We start from the raw sequence: 18,790 nt of genomic DNA, 5'->3' as shown, positions 1-18,790 counted from the left end.
ATCTGCTAGCCCCCTCCTGAACAAATTAGGGATACCCACAAAAGCAAGTGAGGGAGGATACTTCTCCCTGGCTCAGAGAGAACGTCTTTAAGAGGAAGAGACCTCAGCACTCAAGATAGCATCTAGCCCTCCCCTGCTTCCATATAAATAATTTTCAAATTAGAACCTTTAGATTCATCAAGTAGCCCTCTCTGTCCTGTGTTCACAGTACTACTCCACTGTTGTATATTCAAAAGCAACTTTTTTTTTTTTTTAGAACAGTTAAGCCAGAAAAACAGCTATGCCGTGTTAAGCTCGATGCGACAAACTGAGAATTGTAGTTCAAGTTGCCTAGGAACTTGAGATTAATTAGGAAACTGGATATCTTTCCAAGAATTGGCTTGTTCGGCTCCAGAGCGAAAAGGACCACAAACACAATGCCACCAGTGAGGGTTCTTAAGCCCGTTAACAAGGCCCGATTTCTCTTTCTAATATAAGTTCTAAAGCAGGACTAAATATTTAGCCACCAGTATTAACACGTTGAAGTATTGTGCAAATGTCAAATTTGGTTTTGACAGGCGTGTTGTCTAACAATCCCTGCTGTGGGAAAAGAAAGGGGAAAAAAGATTAACGACATTCCTCATTATTGCTAAAATGTTAGAACTGTGCATTCTTAAAAGAATGCCAAGCTTATTACCAGAGCTATTGAAAGTTAATTGTGTTGTCCTAAACACTAACGAAGTAGGTCAGTTTAGTAGAAATGATTTAGTAACATGTTGGGATCGGTTGAAAATTTTATTCCAGTAACTTTAATGACTTTCGTAGGAATCGTGTATTAGCCATATTTTATTTATTAAAGCTGTTAGAACAAGGACTATGATCAACTTCTACCAGTACCTTAATAAAATGACAAATCCTAACTTTTCTGTCGACTTCTTTAATGAAAAACAACACTGTTTTGAGTTTTTCTCGTTTCATATGGTAGGCAGTTAAACCATCTACTGATTTTCTGCTTCTAACTGCAGAGAAGATTTTAAAGCTTCGTGTTGCAAAAACAGCAGCAAACCCACAGAGAGTGAGTACCAAAGATACTTTTTCAAAGTCAACAGGGCTTTGTTTTTCTGTGAAGATGTTTCATTACACATCCAAGATGCTTCTTCAGTTCTGACTGAAGAACAGAAGAAGCTTCTTGGATGAGAAGTGAAATGTCTTCAAGGAAAAACGAAGAAAAGTTCATTTGCCTTTTCAAAAAGCACGTTTAGGACAACCATGATCTGAATTGTCTGAGAATCTCCAGACATTTGGCCACAAAAAAGTCGCACTTTGAAGCAGCAAAATTTACAAATGTGGTAGGGGAGAATTCCCCCTACCCTAGGGAACACAATTATTTGATTTATATCTTGTATTTAGGTTTAAGGAAAAGTATACCAATGTAGTGACCTTTTCCCAGTTTCTGCTCTTAAGAACTTTTTAAGACCAATGTGCTATGTTGCCTTAAAATTACTCTGAGCTTCAGAATTGAGGATAAAGTAAAATCCAATTCTCAATCGCAATCCAATATTTAACCATAATTTGATACAGTAAAATGAAAATGACATCGACTGGTGGGAAACAAAACAGAAACAATATAAGTGGGAAATGAAGAGATCAAAAGTGTAAAAACCTCCAGAGACCTATTTTAGTGTCTGGATACATCATTTTCTGGTTGTCTTTAAGAGATCTTACCTTAAAGTATCACCAGGAATGAAAGTGACAGCTACCTACAAAAATTAATAGATATAACTGCTGATGCTGACGTGTCCATTTCAAAACTATGCTGTAACCACAAAACAAATCTTGCTTTTTCTTAAGTAGTCCTTAAAACTGTCCTTTTAATTATAAAAAAGGAATTATACAATCTGTCTGAAGGTAAATAACAAGGGGATTTCTTGGAATGCTGAGTCTTAAGACTAGATTTTAATTTTAGTAATGAGAGCCTGATGCTGTTCCCAAAGGAAATAAAAATGGCTTTTAACTGGGGCGTATCAAAAGGCATATATAATCACACATGGTACAAGTAAACTAATGAAAAGTTCACAGCATTCTACAAATAAACCAATAGAAAATCACATCATGGCAAAGGGGGAGCAGAAGGTTACAAGTTGCATGGCATTGGGAGGGGGAGAGGGGGAATAGAAAGTTACAGCACAGCATAGGGGGGAGAAAGGGCATGTGTGGGAGTAGCTGGCTCACATAGTTCTTGTTACATGAGGCTGCATAGTGAGTTATGACCGTTAGGCCAGAAAGATGTTTCTGGTGCAATGTTTTTGCATCCCTGTGTATGTGTGTTTCAGGCAGCAGAAACTGCCCTGCACACAAACACCCGGAATGAATTCCAACAAGTCCTTAAATCTGTCCTTTTAATTATAAAAAAAGAATTATACAATCTGTCTGAAGGTAAATAACAAGGGGATTTCTTGGAATGCTGAGTCTTAAGACTAGATTTTAATTTTAGTAATGAGAGCCTAAGATGCTGTTCCCAAAGGAAATAAAAATGGCTTTTAACTCTGCACTTCAATCCAAATTCAGTTTTTTTTTTAAGAGCCTGGAATATTTGCTTTATTAATATTCCAAAGAAAGTAGCTTACTTATCCTGCTCAATGCCTAATTTCAGAGCAAGGACAGGATTATTGATGTTCATTTGGCAGTGATGTAGAATGGAAACATTTCAAAGTTACAGTTCCGGAGCATGTTATTCCAAACAGCTTCTAGAAGTTTGTTCTCATTCCTCAATCACCGTTTTACTTACTCCAACACCATGCTAGTTGTAACACCACGATTGTTTTCTACTGCAATTACATAACTGTCACTATGCATAAAATACAACTACAGTGATAACCTCACTACTCATCGTTAATTGGTTCCGGGAGGTGCAATGAATGCCAAACAATTTTTTTCCCATAAGGAATAATGCTGTGAGTCACAAAGCAGCCGACAACAAGAAGTTCTAGCTTACGCGTTGAATACCCGGACAAAATGTTTGCGTCAAATTGTGTTGAGTACCAATTTCAATGAGTTTCAAAGCCATTAAGTACCAAGGTAACACTGTATTGCAACTAGAATTTGCATACAGACAGGCGCACAAAAGTTACCAGAAATTCATCTTACGCAGGTGGAAATTAAATTTTCCAAGAGACACTTTGAGCCTGCTATTTTTAATAAGCAGATATGTAATGAGAGAGAATGGAGAAGTTTTAACTCTGACTCCCTCCTCCCCAAAATACTAAACATACTAAAGGGAACTAGCCGATTGTCTTATCCCATTTACATAAAAACCCATCACAAAACCCTCTAAAGGTGTTTGCAAAGGCGCTTTGATATTGAATCCAGTTAAACAGTTTCTTGCAGGCCCTCTTCAAGAACTTCAACTGCACAAGCACAGTCAATTCCACATTCATTTTATTAATTAAAAGAGTGCAAACCATTTTCACCTGAATTTTTACAGTTTTTAAACATTACATTTACAAATGGGTATTTCTGCTTAAGGTATAACACTCAGGAGAAGATAAATACACTAGGATACATGAAGTGAGAGGCATATAGTTTTAAACATGCTTTTAAGGGATCAGCCAAATTTAAGCTTAAAATCAGAACATCTTCAGTAGCTTAAATGCAATGCAGAAAAGGCTACTTTCAACTGGCCAGAACTGGAGTGATTCGGGGAGGGGGGGAGGGAGGGAGGGAGAGAGGGGGGGGAGGGAGGGAGAGAACTCCTCTTGGAAAATATTTAAATAGCTTAAGACAACACATTTAAAATAATTGCAGCAGGCAAGCATCCTTAAAACTTGCCACATCACTGAGGAATACAAGCTAAGGTAAAAGTACTTTTTTGGGAGGTATATCAGGTGGAAGCTTCTGTTAAGCGGGACTGGAAAACCAGTATAGCCAGAATTTTCAGCGATAAAAGTCAGGAAAAATATGTGTAAGGCATTCCCAGAAAATGTGGGGCAGTGTTGTTCCCGAGAAACAAGCTACCAAATGCTAATCAAACATCAGGCAACTCTCGCATCATTAAAAGCTCTTCTCTGAGACCAAACAGAATAAACAAATTGGAATAATTTATTATCTGAAGCAGTCTATGTCAATAAAATCAAGGAAGGATAAAGACAGGTTAGAGAAGAAATCAGTAGTCTTTAAAATGGATTGGCACGGTAGTGTTTTGTACAGTATTTTGAGAGGGTACTCTAAAATTAGATGGAGGCACAGTCTATGTGGGGAGTAGGGGGTTTTTTCTAAGCAAAATGGAAGTTTTAGCGTTTACTAGACATAAGGAGTCCACTTTTGTTCCTTAAAACATCCCCAAATGGAAATAGGGGGCTCCAAATTAGAATTCACTGGCTGGAGGGATCCTCTGAGGCCTACAACAGAGAGGTAGTATGGCTCACTTTTTACACCTCTCGGTTTAAAAGAACTCCGCATCCATCGGAGTGATCAACAAAAAAAAAAGGTGAAATCTAAAGAAGTGCGAACGGAACCTTACACATTGGCGGACAGATCTGAAGAAGCAATGATCTCACCGTTCTTGGCGGAAGGAGGGTGGCAGGACTCTTAACGCAGGTGTTCTCAAAGCTACCCTGGAATTGGCTTATGTGATCCAGACGCCATCTTCAGACACAATCAAGCTTTCAGGGATGAGGAAGAGGCAAGAGAAAAACACACAGACCTCCAGATGCTATGAAGTTGCTCTGGGAGCAAATGGCTGGTATCGCGTAGGCAGGCAGATCCCTTTGCAAACGGTTTAGTTCCAAAGCGCCAATCGGGATAAAATTTTAGTTGGTCCAGCAGGAAGAGCCCAGTATTACCTGGCGCTGTCCTTCCCTGTGTCAAAGGGCAGATCTTCAGAGCCCAACTGGTCAGCCTCGGGGAAGAGCGAGCATAATTCTGAGGCTGAAAATACAAAAGGTTTATGGTGAAGACAAAAGCCTTCGGCAATGGGCTACCATGCACCCAGAAAAGAGCCAGGGGACCCTGATTTTTCAGGTGGGTACTGCTGAGTCGATTCCGCCTCATGGCAAGAATCCCTTTCTCCAATGGACCGAACCAGGGGTGAAATCCAGCAGGTTCTGACTGGTTCTGGAGAACCGGTAGTGGAAATTTTGAATAGACTGGAGAACCGGCAAATGCCACCTCTGGCTGGCCCCAGAGTGGGGTGGGAATGGCGATTTTGCAGTATCCTTCCCCTGCCATGCCCACCAAGCCACGCCCACAGAACCAGTAGTAAAATTTGAATTTCACCACTGGGTTGAACACTAGTGGGAGTGGAAACCTGGAAACTCATGGGTTCCCTGACTGATTCGAATCACATGTCAATGAGTTTTCCTAATTAAAAGAACCTTTAACGAAGGTTTTTGTCAAATGTCTATTGAGATTCTCAGTCATCCAGCTCATGGTTGTCCCAAAGGTGCTTTTTCAAAAGGCAACTGGACTTTCTTGTTTTTCTTCAAAGGCGTTTCGCTTCTCATCCAAGAAGCTTCCTCAGCTCTGACTGGATGGTGGGGAAGACAGCTGGTCATTTGCATTCTTTTAGGGGTCATTGAGGCCTCTTGGAGGTTTATCTGTGTCATCGGGATCACCACACCTTTTTGCACTACTCAGGTGACTATGAGGACACAGAGAAACCTCCAAGTGGCTTCAAGGACTCTGTAAAAGTAATGCAAATGACCAGCTGTCTACAAAGAATATAAATCCTTCTATTCCCCACCATCTGGTCACAGCTGAAGAAGCTTCTTGGAGGAGAAGCGAAAGGCCTTCAAAAGAAAAACAAGAAAGTCCAGTTGCCTCTTGAAAAAGCACTTTTGGGATATGGTGTTTGTCCTGATTCTGAGCAATGGATTCAAAATAATCTGTCTCCAGGTAAGATGACAATAGCTGCCATTACTAAGGGGAAGGCCTGCAGCAGTATTGTTTTTCGACAAATTGGATCCCCAGGAAAAGGACTGTCCAGTTTAGGAAATGTTTAGAAGCTGTAAATGGAGGGAAAATAGCTTTTAGACTCACTTATTAGCAGAAAAGTTTGATAGAAGGAAAGCAAAACGCACCCAAATGAAAAAAAGACAAATCTAAGGAGAAAGAGAGGAGGCCAGTTGCAGGAAGCTTAAGAAATAAAAATCCAGGTCATGTTTTGGATCTGGAAACAAGACGGAGCAGCTATTTCATTATTGAGGAAACGAGACTGAAAATAAAATTACACAAAAACCCAACAACAACGAGGCAGAATCAAGCACAAGCCTGTGGGTTGCCGTCTCATGCTTGCTACCTCAATGGGTGGAGAGCAACATGCTGTACAGGTGTGGTGGTGCCGAGGTGTCAGCTACCTGCAATATACCAGGATATCCCAAAGCTTCGTTTACCTACTTGTACAGGTAGCCCTTGACTTACCACAGTTCATTTAGTGACGGTTCAAAGTTACAACAGTGCTTAAATAAATGACTTATGACATTTTTTTTCAAACGACCACTGCAGAATCCCCGTGGGCAGGTGATCAAAACTCAAAAGACGCTTGGCAACTGACTCATATTTATGACGGTTGCAGCGTCCCCTGGTCATGTGATCCCCCTTTTGTGACCTCCTGACAAACAAAGTCAATGGGGAAGCCAGAGTCACTTAACAACCGTGTTACCAACTTGACAGCTGCAACAATTTGCTTAACAACTGTGGTGTCATAAAATGAGGCAAAACTTACTTAACAAACGCCTCACTTAGCAGCAGAAACTTTGGGCTCATGACTTACGACAAGGCCTTGTGACTTTTCAGAGGCACAAAGATATCAGCTTCTCAGGGCTCAGAACAATGTAAGAGCATGGCTTAGAGAAGAGAATTACATGGCCAAAGTTGGGAGGAGCAGTTATAATAGTCATACAGAGAATGCAAGAAAGGAGGAAGTGCTACGGACAGAGAAAGGAGCGAAAGAAAAAAAGAAATCCAGTGAAAGGGAAGCAAATGTAGGCTAATCAAAAGCAAAGAGCACCACGTTCAAAGTCTAAGTACCGTATTTTTCGGAATATAAGGTGCACCTTTTCCCTCAAAAAAGAGGGTGAAAATCTCGGTGCGCCTTATACACTGAATACAGCATTTTTTGCCTCCCGAAACTCCGCCCCTTCACCAAAATGGCTGTGCATAGATTTTAGAAGGCTTTCAGAGAGCTCTTGGGGGCTGGGGAGGGTAGAAATGAGTTTAAAAATGCCCCATTTTTGACCCCCCCCCAGCTCCAGCAACATTCTATAAGCTTCCTAAAGGCTATCCATGCCCTTTTTTTGTTGACAAAAAACAAGGTCATTTTTATGAAAAACGGGCTATTTTGGCTCATTTTTGCCCCCCTCCCCCCAGAGCACTCTACAAGCCTCCTAAGGGCTACTCATGCCCCCTTTTTTGGAAAAAAAATGGGCCAGTTTTTGCAAAAAAATGGGCTGTTTGGGGGGGAGGGGTTTGCAGAGTGCAAAAACTTTTCTTTTTTAATTTTCCTCTTCAAAACCTTGGTGCGTCTTATACTCCGGTGCGTCTTATATTCCGAAAAATGCGGTATTTTCCAAGGCAAGTGGTCTTCACCAAGGAACCCTCTTACCATCGTTTGAAGGCTGGATCTGGAAAGGTTGGTTGTAGATCTCTGGAGTGGCGCAGGCAGTCTCGGCCTCTTCCTGTTCGTCGTTTTCGGTGTCACACTCGATGTCGCTGTCGCTGCTCATGCCTGGCAAGAGGTGAAGTCTAGCTGCACCCCAGAAAGGAAGAAAACCGGCTGCTCAGCACTCACACATTACCCTCAAAGACAAAAAGGCTAACAGCTCTCCTTACTTCTCTGGGATCTATGGAAAGGCTTCCTAGTAGTAGACACGGCAAATACAGCTCTGGAAAACACGCACAGGTAGTCCTCGACTTATTTCATTTAGTGACACTTGGATATCACAACGGCACTGAAAAAAGTGATTTATGACCGTTTTTCACAGCATCCCCACGGTGACACACGTTCAAAGTTCTTGGAAACTGGCATTATATTTATGACGGACGGAGTGTCCCGGAGTCATGTGATCCTCTCTTGCGGCAATCCGACAAGCAAAAGTCTACGGGGAAACCAGATTCACTCAACAACCGTATCACTAACTTAACCACCGCAGGGATTCACTAAACAGTGGTGGCAAAAAAAAATGATTGTAAAATGGGGCAAAACTCACTTAACAACCGTTTTGCAACCGAATTGTGTATTGCAATTCAAGGACTACCTGTAACTGCAATGGAGTGTGTGCATGGACAGGCATTGGCAGTGTTACACTGGCCACTTTCCTTAGTAGTTTTCTAGGCCCTCTTAGCATTAGCACTAGCATTTAAGACTTATATACTGCTTCACAGTGCTTTATAGCAGGGGTCACCAACCTTTTGGACCCCAGGGACTACTAAATTCATAATTTGAATCCCGTGGACCACTAATATGAATTAGTGACAGGATGGGGTCCTTCAGGAACTTAGCTTAGCCACCTGCTAGCAGAGAGAAGTGCCCGGGATCAACCCTAGGTTTGCTGTCCATTGAAGTTAGGAATCTCAAATATGGCCAAGATTGAATGTTTGTCTTGTAGCCAGCCCGGCCTTAGATGGGCTCTGCAAACTCTTATCTTTCGAGGAGCCTGGCCACAGTTTCGCACACTACTCACTGAAGTGCCTGGACTCCCAGGGAGGGAGGGTGGGAAGGGCTGGAACTACTAAACAGGCAACCAAGCCGAGTGCCTGAAGGACCCCATCCCGTCAGCAAGTGGAAATAATTGCTTTGGTAGGCTGTATCCGGCCCAGGGGCCATAGTTTAAGGATCCCTGATGTAGTGCAATATAAAAAAATGCAAAAATGCAAAGATTTTTCTGAGGTCCACAAGTTGGTGACCGCTGCTTTATAGTCCTCTCTAAGCAGTTTTACAGAGTCAGCCTCTTGCCCCCAACAATCTGGGTCCTCATTTTACCGATCTCGGGGGGACAGAAGGCTGAGTCAACCTTGAGCAGGTAAGGATCGAACTCCTGGCAGTCGGCAGAATTAGCCTGGAATACTGCATTATAACCACTGTACCAACACAAGTCTTGCCACAAGCCAGTTGTTCCTTCCTTGAAACTCCAGGAGAGAACCAACTAAATTTGCTGCCACCACCAGTTCATTCCAGAGAAATAAGAAAGAGAAATGAAGGCTTTCAGTTCATCAGCATCCTTCTACAGGATCCACTGTCTATCTTTTGAAAAAATATTCCAGCCAGAATCATGAAATTGATTCGATATATTTCACAAAACTGCTGATCAAATCGTGATAATACCATCTCTCATATTTTTCACGGGCCTCAAGATTAGTCATCAACACATTTGGCATCCTAGAGAAATTCAGACTTTAGATATCTCCTGATCAAGGTTTTACTTTATGACAACTGCATTTTTTTTATTAGCTACATTTTGAACGTCACACTGGTTTTTAATTTGGATATATTTCTCCAGATATAATACATCAAATCAGAACGACATATGCGAAACATTTCTTGGAAGAAATTTTTTAAGCCTTAAAGGAGGAAGAGGGTTCCAGTTCTTATTTTTCCTTATGATATGTGCAGTTATCCATAGTTATTTCAGGAGGAAGGAAATAATATTAATAAATATTTAAAGTCCCTTCTTCCCTGATTAAAAAAGAATAATCAGTAGATACACATACGCTACTGCATTTAAGCAGAGGGAATGTGAAAGGGAAATCCAATCTTTTGGTTTAATTTCTAAATATTCTCTACATTAGCTGCAAAGTTCTATGAGAAAATCTTAAATGGAAACTATAAGCGTAACAACAGTGACTCACTGTCCAAGCATGGATGATGCTCTATCCCATGGATGTCAAGCTCAAGGCCTGCGGGCCACATCCGGCCCATGGGGTGCTTAGAACTGGACCACTGAGCTGCCCTGGAAACAGCGAAGGACCGGCCCACGGCACCTCTGCTAGCAAAAATGGAGCACGGCTCTGGCTCTGTTTTTGGCTGGGACGGCCTCCGGCAGTCCTCTGCCAATGAAAATGGAGCTCGGGGCAACCCTCTGCCAGCGCCACCCACGACACCACAGGTGACGTCGAGCTGGCAATGCTCCCCCTGGGCAAACCCCCCTGGCCACGCCAAGGTCAAACACAACCCTGATGCGGTCCTCAATGAAATTGAGTTTGACACCCCTGCTCTATCCATATTCCTCCCTATGTTAAAACTTTCTAGCATATTACTGACAACCTCGTTCTCTTATGCCCTGGAATCAACAAAACTTAGAAGTTCCCATATTTAGAACTGGTTGTCAGCCACATGCTGTGTTGACACTAAAAATCAACTTAATCTGTTTTTTCCCTCTTATTTCTGATAATCCACCTAATGATCCTCCTCGCTTTTGCTATTTAAGGTGCTTTACACAGCTGGCAACTAAAATCCAGCACTTTATGTCATTTATCAACAGCAGATCAGCAAAGTACTCTTTGATAAAAGCTCCAAATAAATTGCTCCTTATTTAGCAGCCAAGGAAGAACTGAAGCGTCTGGAACCAGGTTTGCATTAAGCAGCTTCTCCAAATGAGACAAATGTCCCTCCAAAAAACAACAACAGTTATTATCACTTGTTGCTTTGCCAAGATGCTAGAGGTTGTTTACTGGATGAAATAATCCACTAAAATGGGCTTTGCTTCCTCCCTCAAAAGCAAGCTTCAATAGTGCGGTGAGATTTCCCCATCTCAGAGCACAAGCTCCCAATTCCTTTGTCCTTCTGTAGTAAGGGAACTGCCAACCTTCTCGTCTCCATGGCTACAAAATGGCAAATCAAACAGGGTCTCTTACTTCAGATTCCCCTCTCTGAAAAGAGAGCAAGCAGCAAAGAGCTTCCTGGGGTTTTCCACAATGCAACGGTAAAAAAAAGAAATCCCTTTTCTTCCTTTTCCAGCAGTCAAGCGGCAACTGCTAACCGCAGTGCTTAAAGCACAGGGACTAAGAAGGAACAATCAGCCTGAGGTCAGACGCGCCTCCTGCAACACCTTCACCAGGTGCTCTCCGGCAGGTAATAATGGATGCCAGGGTCTTAGTCCAACTTTCAACAGCAACTCATCCTTTACGGAGACTCCAACGAGTGGGGAGGCGGAAGAAAATTTCAGGAGTTATAAACGAGAGATGAAGAGACTTCCAAACCAAAGACAGCAACGCAAACCTCGGCTTCCAGGAACATTTTAAGAGCCAAGGTGGCGCAAAGAGCCAAGGTGGCGCAGTGGTTAAATGCAGCACTGCAGGCTACTGCTAGATCAGCAGGTCAGCGGTTCAAATCTCACCGGCTCAGGGTTGACTCAGCCTTCCATCCTTCCGAGGTGGGTAAAATGAGGACCCAGATTGTTGGGGGCAATATGCTGACTCTCTGTAAACCGCTTAGAGAGGCCTGAAAGGCCTATGAAGCGGTATATAAGTCCACTGCTATTGCTATTGCTATTGCTATTTTAAACCACTTTTTAAAGATGCCATTAAACATTTTACCAAACCCTTCATCACAAAGAAATGCTCATTGATTACTGTACAGCTAGTCCTTGAGTTACAACAGTTCAATTACTGACCGTTCAAAGTTATGACATCAATGAACAAAATGACTTCTAAAACATTTTTCACATGGCCATTGTAGCATCCTCATGGTCAAATGATCAAAATTCAGACTCTTAGCTACTGGGTCAGCATCAAGGCAACCTGAGAGCTCCGAGGGGGAAGAAGGAATGGAGCTGGCAGAGAGAGAGAGAGAGAGAGACAGAGGCAGAGCCTGGGCCGGCCGTCAGCCCTCAGATGGAGAGTCAACAGCTCCCGGTCTGGAGGTGGCTGATGAGGAAGAGGAGCAACAGCTGGGTCCAGTGCCTGATATGCAGATGCACAGAAGGCAGAGGAGAGGAGAGCAGTGGAAATTTATGGGCCGGTCCTTGGGATGGAAGAGCCACCGCTGCTAGCGAAGCCCCACCCTAGCTCTGGGGATAAAAGGCAGGGGGATGTGGCAGGCAACTATTTATCTTCCGGCCAGACAGGCTTGTTAGCCTGCGAGATAAAACTTTTTGCCGGGGCTGCTGGCGCTCCTAATAAAGGAATCTTTGAATTAACTTCAGAGGGTTTGTCGTGTTTGGGGAGCTGGGTCAGAATACCAGTATTTAAGTTGTGGATGTACCTTTAGCTCCAGCAGCCTCTCAGTGTTGTAACACTTGAATGTGGGTTAACAGGAAGACACCTGGATATCTCTAGTTTTTCTCTGAAACCCTGAATTCAGCCTTACCTTCCTCCAGATTTGCTGAAGCCCCTTCAGAGGGGACTACTTGGTGCTCTCTGGCTTCAGCGCTGTTTTCCAAATCATTTGCCTCGGTCGCTTCCAGACGACATCGATTTGAATTAGGCCTAACAAAAGAGGAGAGGCAGGTTGGTTAAAAGAAAGAAAAACCCAGCCCCAAAGCCTAAAATATTTCCATTTTTGTCCTTTAACAGATTTCAGTGTTGATTTGAAAAATAGGTTTTTTCCCCCTGCAAGGCCACAATCATATCCTCTTTCGAATTAAAATGGTAAACTATTTCATGCTACACTTTACAAAAGTAACCTTGGTAGATACAAATGGAAACAGGGAAGGAAGTTCTTCTGAGAGTGAAACAATGCAATGGCCAAGCATTTAAAAGTGAGGTACGGAGAAGCCAGGAGCGTTGCGGCGAGACTGGCTGGAAAAAAGCAGACTCTGCTAAGCCTCGCGGAAATCGAGCCGGACAAACCGCTGTCGGGAAGTCTTCGGACTGAAACCTGTCCTGGAGGGACAGGGGAGAAGAAGGGACAGCTCGGATGACCTAGAGGAACTGGCAGTTCTTCGGGAAGTTGGAGAAAAACCCTTCAAACCGGCAGCAGGGACGGCAGCCATAAGTGAATGACCGCTACAAAGCTGGGGCAGCTAGACTAAGTTAGTGTGCTGTAGCGGTATCTGGAGGAGAGTGTGGAAACCGGGTGAGTGATTCACCAACTCACTAAAAAAAAAAAGGTGATCTTAATCTTAAAAGTGAGTTTCAGACTTGCCATATTTTCAGGTTTCTACCGGAAATTAGAGGCCGCCTTTTAAATTGGAAACAGCAGAAGCAATAATGAAGAACTCTAGAAATGTTAAATTTCTTATCCTGGCACAGTATAAGCATTTGTAAAGGTAGAAAACAAGTGGGAATGAGATGCACTCCCAAACGAAGATACAAGAAGGCAGGATGAAAGAAGAGAAGGCTAAAGGAGACACAACAGCAGCTTTCCAACATTGAACAGGATAACAAGAGTTGGAAGGGAACTTAGAGGTCTTCTAGTCCAACCCCCTGCTCAAAGCAGGAGACCCTATACCATTTCAGACAAGTGATTGTCCAGTCTCTTCTTAAAAACCTCCAATGTTGGAGCACCCATATTTGAAAGGCTGTCAAAGGGGAAGATTTGGCTTTATGTTTACTCTCTGTAGCACCAAAGGACGAGAACCATGAAGGGGAAGCTTTACATAAGTGGAAGAGTAAACAAAGGGTAATTTCCTGTGAGAGCTCTTAAGGAGAGGGACAGCCTGGTGGATAACCTTTTTTTCTGGAACGGTATAATAATTCCCGCCTGTCACAGCGGGTTGGACTTGAAGACCTCCAAGGTCCCTTCAAACCCCATGATTGCATGTACAGGTGGTCTTACAACAGTTCATTTAATGACCGTTCAAAGTTACAACGGCACTGAAGAAAGTGACTGAGGACTGTTTTTCACACTTATGACTGTTGCAGCATCTCTGTGGTCTAGTGGTGGGTTCCGGATCCCGTTGCAACCAGTACGTCACGCACGGGGCCGGGCATCCTAGTCGGGCACACGCACTGCACATACATGTGCATGGCATTGCCCTGCGACACCCAGCTGCTTGGCGGAGGTTGCGCAGGCGCCGCATGCTATGTGCTTGTGCGCAATTGGCCAGTCACGTTATAAACAGCCATGGAACGCAGGTGGGCGGGTGGGCCAAACGAGCCAACGTACCGCTATGGTGGCCGCTGCTCCCGGCTACTACTGATACGGCCGTACCGGGCCATATCACCCGGAACCAAGCACTGTTGTGGTCATGTGATCAAAATTAAGACGTTTAGAACTGACTCGTATTTATGACAGTTGCAGTGTCTCGGGATCACCCGATCCCCCCTTGCAACCTGCCAAGTCAACAGGGAAGCCAGATTCATTTAATAGCCATATTGCTCAACAACTCCAGTGATTCTCTTAACAAATATGGCACAAAAGGTCGTAACATGGGGCGAAGTTCTCTTAAAAAATGTTTCACTTAGGAACAAAAATGTTGGGCTCAATTGTGGTTGTAAAGCCGAGGACTACCCGTATGTTCTTTTCCCAGTCACACCAAACTTACCCCACCGCTATTCCTTTCCTGGCCTTTTCCCCAGCAGCTGTGCCATTTAAAGCAGAAGCACCAACATTGGAATCGGAAACCTCACATATTCTCTCTTCAGAATTAGCCAGGGGGTCTGAAGCACAAGCCAAAGATCTCGGGGAGGCACGCCGACTGCTGGGCTTTGAGTTTCCTAGGCAACCTGGGGGAAAAAAACAAGAAAGGGTTCTCATGATGCTTTTTCCAATCTTGAAAGAATACACATCTAATACATTATACATATCTGCCACAAGCAAGTCGTACCTGGGAAAAGGCAGGATTTTGTTTTCCATCCCTGTTGGTTTCAGATGCAAATTAAGTTTAATTCTATCGGATCTGTCAGCAACAACATGGAAAGCCATGTGCAGCATAAATGCAGATTAGTCCTCAGTTTACCTTAACTGAGCCTAAAATTTTCATTTCTAAACAAAGGCAATTGTTAACAGCAATAGCACTTAGACTTGTATATACCACTTCACAGTGCTCTACAGCCCTCTCTAAGCGGTTTACAGAGTCAGCCCATTTCGCCCAACAATCTGGGTCCTCATTTTACCCACTTCGGAAGGACAGAAGGGTGAGTCAACCTTGAGTCAGTCAGGATCAAACTTCCTGGCTGTGGGCAGAAGTTAGCTTGCAATACTGCATTTTAAGCACTGCGCTACCAGAGAGGGAGGGGTGGGGGAGGAAAGAAGGAAGGAAGGAAGAGAACAATATCAATAGTACTTATATACCGCTTCACAGTACTCTTACAGATCTCTCTAAGCAGTTTTTACAAAGTCAGCCTCTTGCCCCCAACAATCCGGGTGCTCATTTTACCCACCTCAGAAGGATGGAAGGCTGAGTCAACCTTGAGCCTGATGAGATTTGATCTGCCAAACTTCTGGCAGCCGGTGATCAGCAAAATTAGCCTGCATTACTGCACTCTAACCACTATGCCACCGTGACCTTTGACCCATTTTACGACCTTTTCTGCCTCAGTTCTTAAGCAAATCATTGCAGTTGTTAAATGACTCTTGCAGTCATTAAGCAAATCTGGCTTCTCCGGTTGATTTTGCTTTTCAGAAGGTGATCACATGATCTCGGGACGCTGCAACCACCATAAATATGAATTAGGTTCCCAAGTCCCCTAAGTTTGATCCTTCTACTAGGGTGATCCCGCGACAGTCGTAAGTGTGAAAAAGTCACTTTTTCAGTGCCGTTATAACTTCAATCACTAAACGAATGGTTGTAAGACAAGGACTATCTGTAATGGTGTATCATTGGATGGGTGGGCAACATCTGAATATTTTTTCCCTTTATATGTACACACTGTAAACTAATCTTTTTTCAATCTCTGAACCATACAGCCTTTTTGCTCACCACAGATAATCCTCGACTTACAACAGTTCGCTTATGACCATTTGAAGTTACAATGGCACTGAAATAAATGACTTACAACTATTTTCCACACTTATGACCGTTGCAGCATCCCCACGGTAATCTGATCAGCATTCAGAAACTTGGCAACCGACTCGTATTTATGACAGTTGCAGTGTTCCCCCTGGGTCATGTGATCCCCTTCTGCGATGTTTCGACAAGCCAAGTCAGCAGGAAATCCAGATTCACTTAACAACCCGGTGACTAAATTAACAACTGCAGCGATTCGTTTAACGAATGTGGCAAAATGAAAAGTGGTAAAATGGGGCTTAACAAAATTTCTCATTTAGCAACAGAGATTTTGGGCTCAATTGTGATCGTAAGTTGAGGACTACCTGTGTTTGACAAAAAGCTGTTGGCTCTTCTCCAACTTTAAATAATTCTGTGGGCATTTCATCCTGCAATCATAGGTGTTTTGCTTTATGTTCTATTGTAACTGCTCTAACAGCAACCACAGGAAAAACCCATATATAGAATAGCAAGAATCTATAATATAGAGCTGGAAAAATGGGGAAAACTTTGGGAAATAAATTTGAAACTGACCATGTGGGCAGCATACAAAACCAGTAGAAGATGTTTTATAGATGGCACCTCCCTCCTGCGAGGCTTGTGAAGATGTTCCCAAATATACCACCAACGTGTTGGAAGTGCAAAAAAATCATACAGGACTTATTACTATACATGGTGGACATGCGAGATGCCGAAAAAATTCTGGACCAAAATTAAAAATGGCTCAAAGAAATAAGGGGGGATCATATAGACTGGAAGCCGGAAGTATTTTTATTAGGTATAACCACAAAAAGGTATAGCAGAGAAATACTGTATCTAATCCTACATATTATAACTGCGGCTAGAATAACGTATGCCCAAAATTGGAAGAACAATGTAGTACCAAAAGAAGAGGTGGTGATAAGAAAGGTTTTAGAATGTGCCGAGATGGACAAATTGACGAAGGAAATACGAGGAAAGGAGGAATCAGAATATTATTTAATTTGGGGAAAATGGTATAAATGGTTAGAGGACAGAAATAAGAAATAGGGAAATGTTAAATAACGATGTAGTAGAAAGTAAGGACATAGTAATAAGATAGGAGTCAGTAAAGATAAGTTAAGATAGAGTAATTAAATGATGGTAAGAATAAAAAGCATAATATAGGTAAACGATATGTTGATATAAATAGCTAAGTATAAATAAATATAGAATAGTACATAAAAATGGATAACGAATAAGGGGACCATGAAGTAAGATAGAAATGTATAGGAGGGAAAACACTAACTGTAAAGAAACCGATACGGAACTGCTCTATGATATATGATGGAACTTCTAGTTCCTATGTTGTTTTAAGCCATGTGTTTGTTTTTGTTGATGTGTTTATGTGTTTAAAATAAACATTTATTTTAAAAAAAGAAGAGCAAGAACCTAAAACTCACCAGCAGCAAAATAGCATTCAAATGCACACATATTCCACAAATATGTTTATACCTTCAGAGGAAAGCTGACAGTCTGGCTTCAAAAGAATATTTCCATCCCCACAATCCATTGCCCTTCGCAAAGAGAGGCTGCCTGCTGCTCCTGAGCGACCACCTTTAGTTGAACTGTGTTTCTTATTTGCGGCTGCAGGATTAAAAAAAAAATCAGCTTTAAATAGAGATAACATTTTAAAAAGAGAGACATAAGGTATATCTGGCTGAGACTTAAAAGAGAGATCACCCCTTATCGTTACCATTATTTTAGAACTTTTAAAACAAGATATTTTGTCTCAGCTCAAAGATGGGCATTTTCTTCCTTAATTGAAGCTCCCATATATAATTTGGTGGTTCACAACCCCAGTATCTTCCTAATGCCTGGGAATTAACTCTCAAAATTCCTGAGCCAATGTGGCCATTGATGAGAATTCCAGCAGTTAAAGTATACATATCTGGAATTTACTAAGTTTGTGAAACTGTGTTATTGCTACATGTTATTATTTACTATCCATACCATGCGCACAAAATGCACAGAGTACATTAGAATTAGTTAAAGATTGTATGATAAAATGGGCTCAAAATATTGAGGAACCAATAATGTTGGATACATGGGAAAGAATCTGGGTAAGAAATGTGAAATTTACACAAGCTCAAAATCTGAGAGAAAATTTTTACAAGATGTTCTATAGATGGCATTTAGATCCTAAAAAGTTGGCTTCTATGTATCCGAATGTACAGCCTAAATGTTGGAGGTGTGGTTCTCTCGATGCTACATATTATCATATATGGTGGACCTGCCAAAAGGTTAAGGCATTTTGGATAAAAATATGGTGGGTCATGCAAAATGTTTTTAAAAGAAGGATAAAGTTTAGTCCTCAGTTATTTTTACTAGGTATATGTACTGACTTTACAGTGGTAGAGACCAATTTGATTCTGCACCTGATAACTGCAGCAAGACTGTTGGTGGCGCAATATTGGAAGAAGGAAGACTTGCCTACAATTCAAGAATGGACATTGAAAGTAACAAACTTAGCTGAAATGGCTAAAATATCGGCATATCTCAAAGATCATTCAAATGAGAGATATAAACGAGACTGGAAAAAATGGATTGACTATATACAAAATAAATACGGGACTAAGAAATTCCAGTTAGCCTATGCTTAAGATCAGAAATGATTTAAACTGTTAAAAGTCACTTCAGTAAGAAGAAGCTAAGGTCAATCTAGAATGTCATTAATTTCTTTATTTCTTTTTTCTCAATAGATTTTAGACTGTGTTAGTTAAAATCCATACCGTGTACGGGTTCTGGGAAGTCGGGGGGGGGGGAAGGAGGAGGGGGGGTGGGGGGGTGGAGGGAGGGAGGGGTACACACATCAAAAAAAAAATTGTACTTCAATGTCTTAATGATTGACAAATGATGACATATTTGTGTTTTTTTTAAAGAAAAATAAAAAAGTTCTGTTAAAAAAAAAAATGCACAGAGTACAGGGA

The 18,790-nt window shown here is 42.1% G+C and overlaps 1 protein-coding gene across 1 annotated transcript in view; it reads right to left on the bottom strand.

The window, feature by feature from the left end:
* Positions 1 to 3,400: 3,400 nt before the first annotated feature.
* Positions 3,401 to 18,790, bottom strand: part of LOC116508491 (E3 ubiquitin-protein ligase TRIM37-like) — a 66,180-nt gene continuing 50,790 nt past the window's right edge. Inside the window, exons 21-25 of the mRNA XM_032217136.1 lie at positions 17,316 to 17,447; positions 14,400 to 14,580; positions 12,281 to 12,399; positions 7,580 to 7,723; positions 3,401 to 4,905 (exon numbers count right to left, since the gene is read on the bottom strand). Coding sequence (XP_032073027.1) covers positions 4,817 to 4,905; positions 7,580 to 7,723; positions 12,281 to 12,399; positions 14,400 to 14,580; positions 17,316 to 17,447 — 665 coding nt within the window. The 3' untranslated portion in view covers positions 3,401 to 4,816. The remainder of the gene's footprint in view (positions 4,906 to 7,579; positions 7,724 to 12,280; positions 12,400 to 14,399; positions 14,581 to 17,315; positions 17,448 to 18,790) is intronic.

This window comes from Thamnophis elegans, chromosome 4 (genome assembly GCF_009769535.1).
Source record: "Thamnophis elegans isolate rThaEle1 chromosome 4, rThaEle1.pri, whole genome shotgun sequence".
Lineage (NCBI taxonomy): Eukaryota > Metazoa > Chordata > Lepidosauria > Squamata > Colubridae > Thamnophis > Thamnophis elegans.
This window is presented reverse-complemented; position numbering and strand designations above follow the sequence as displayed.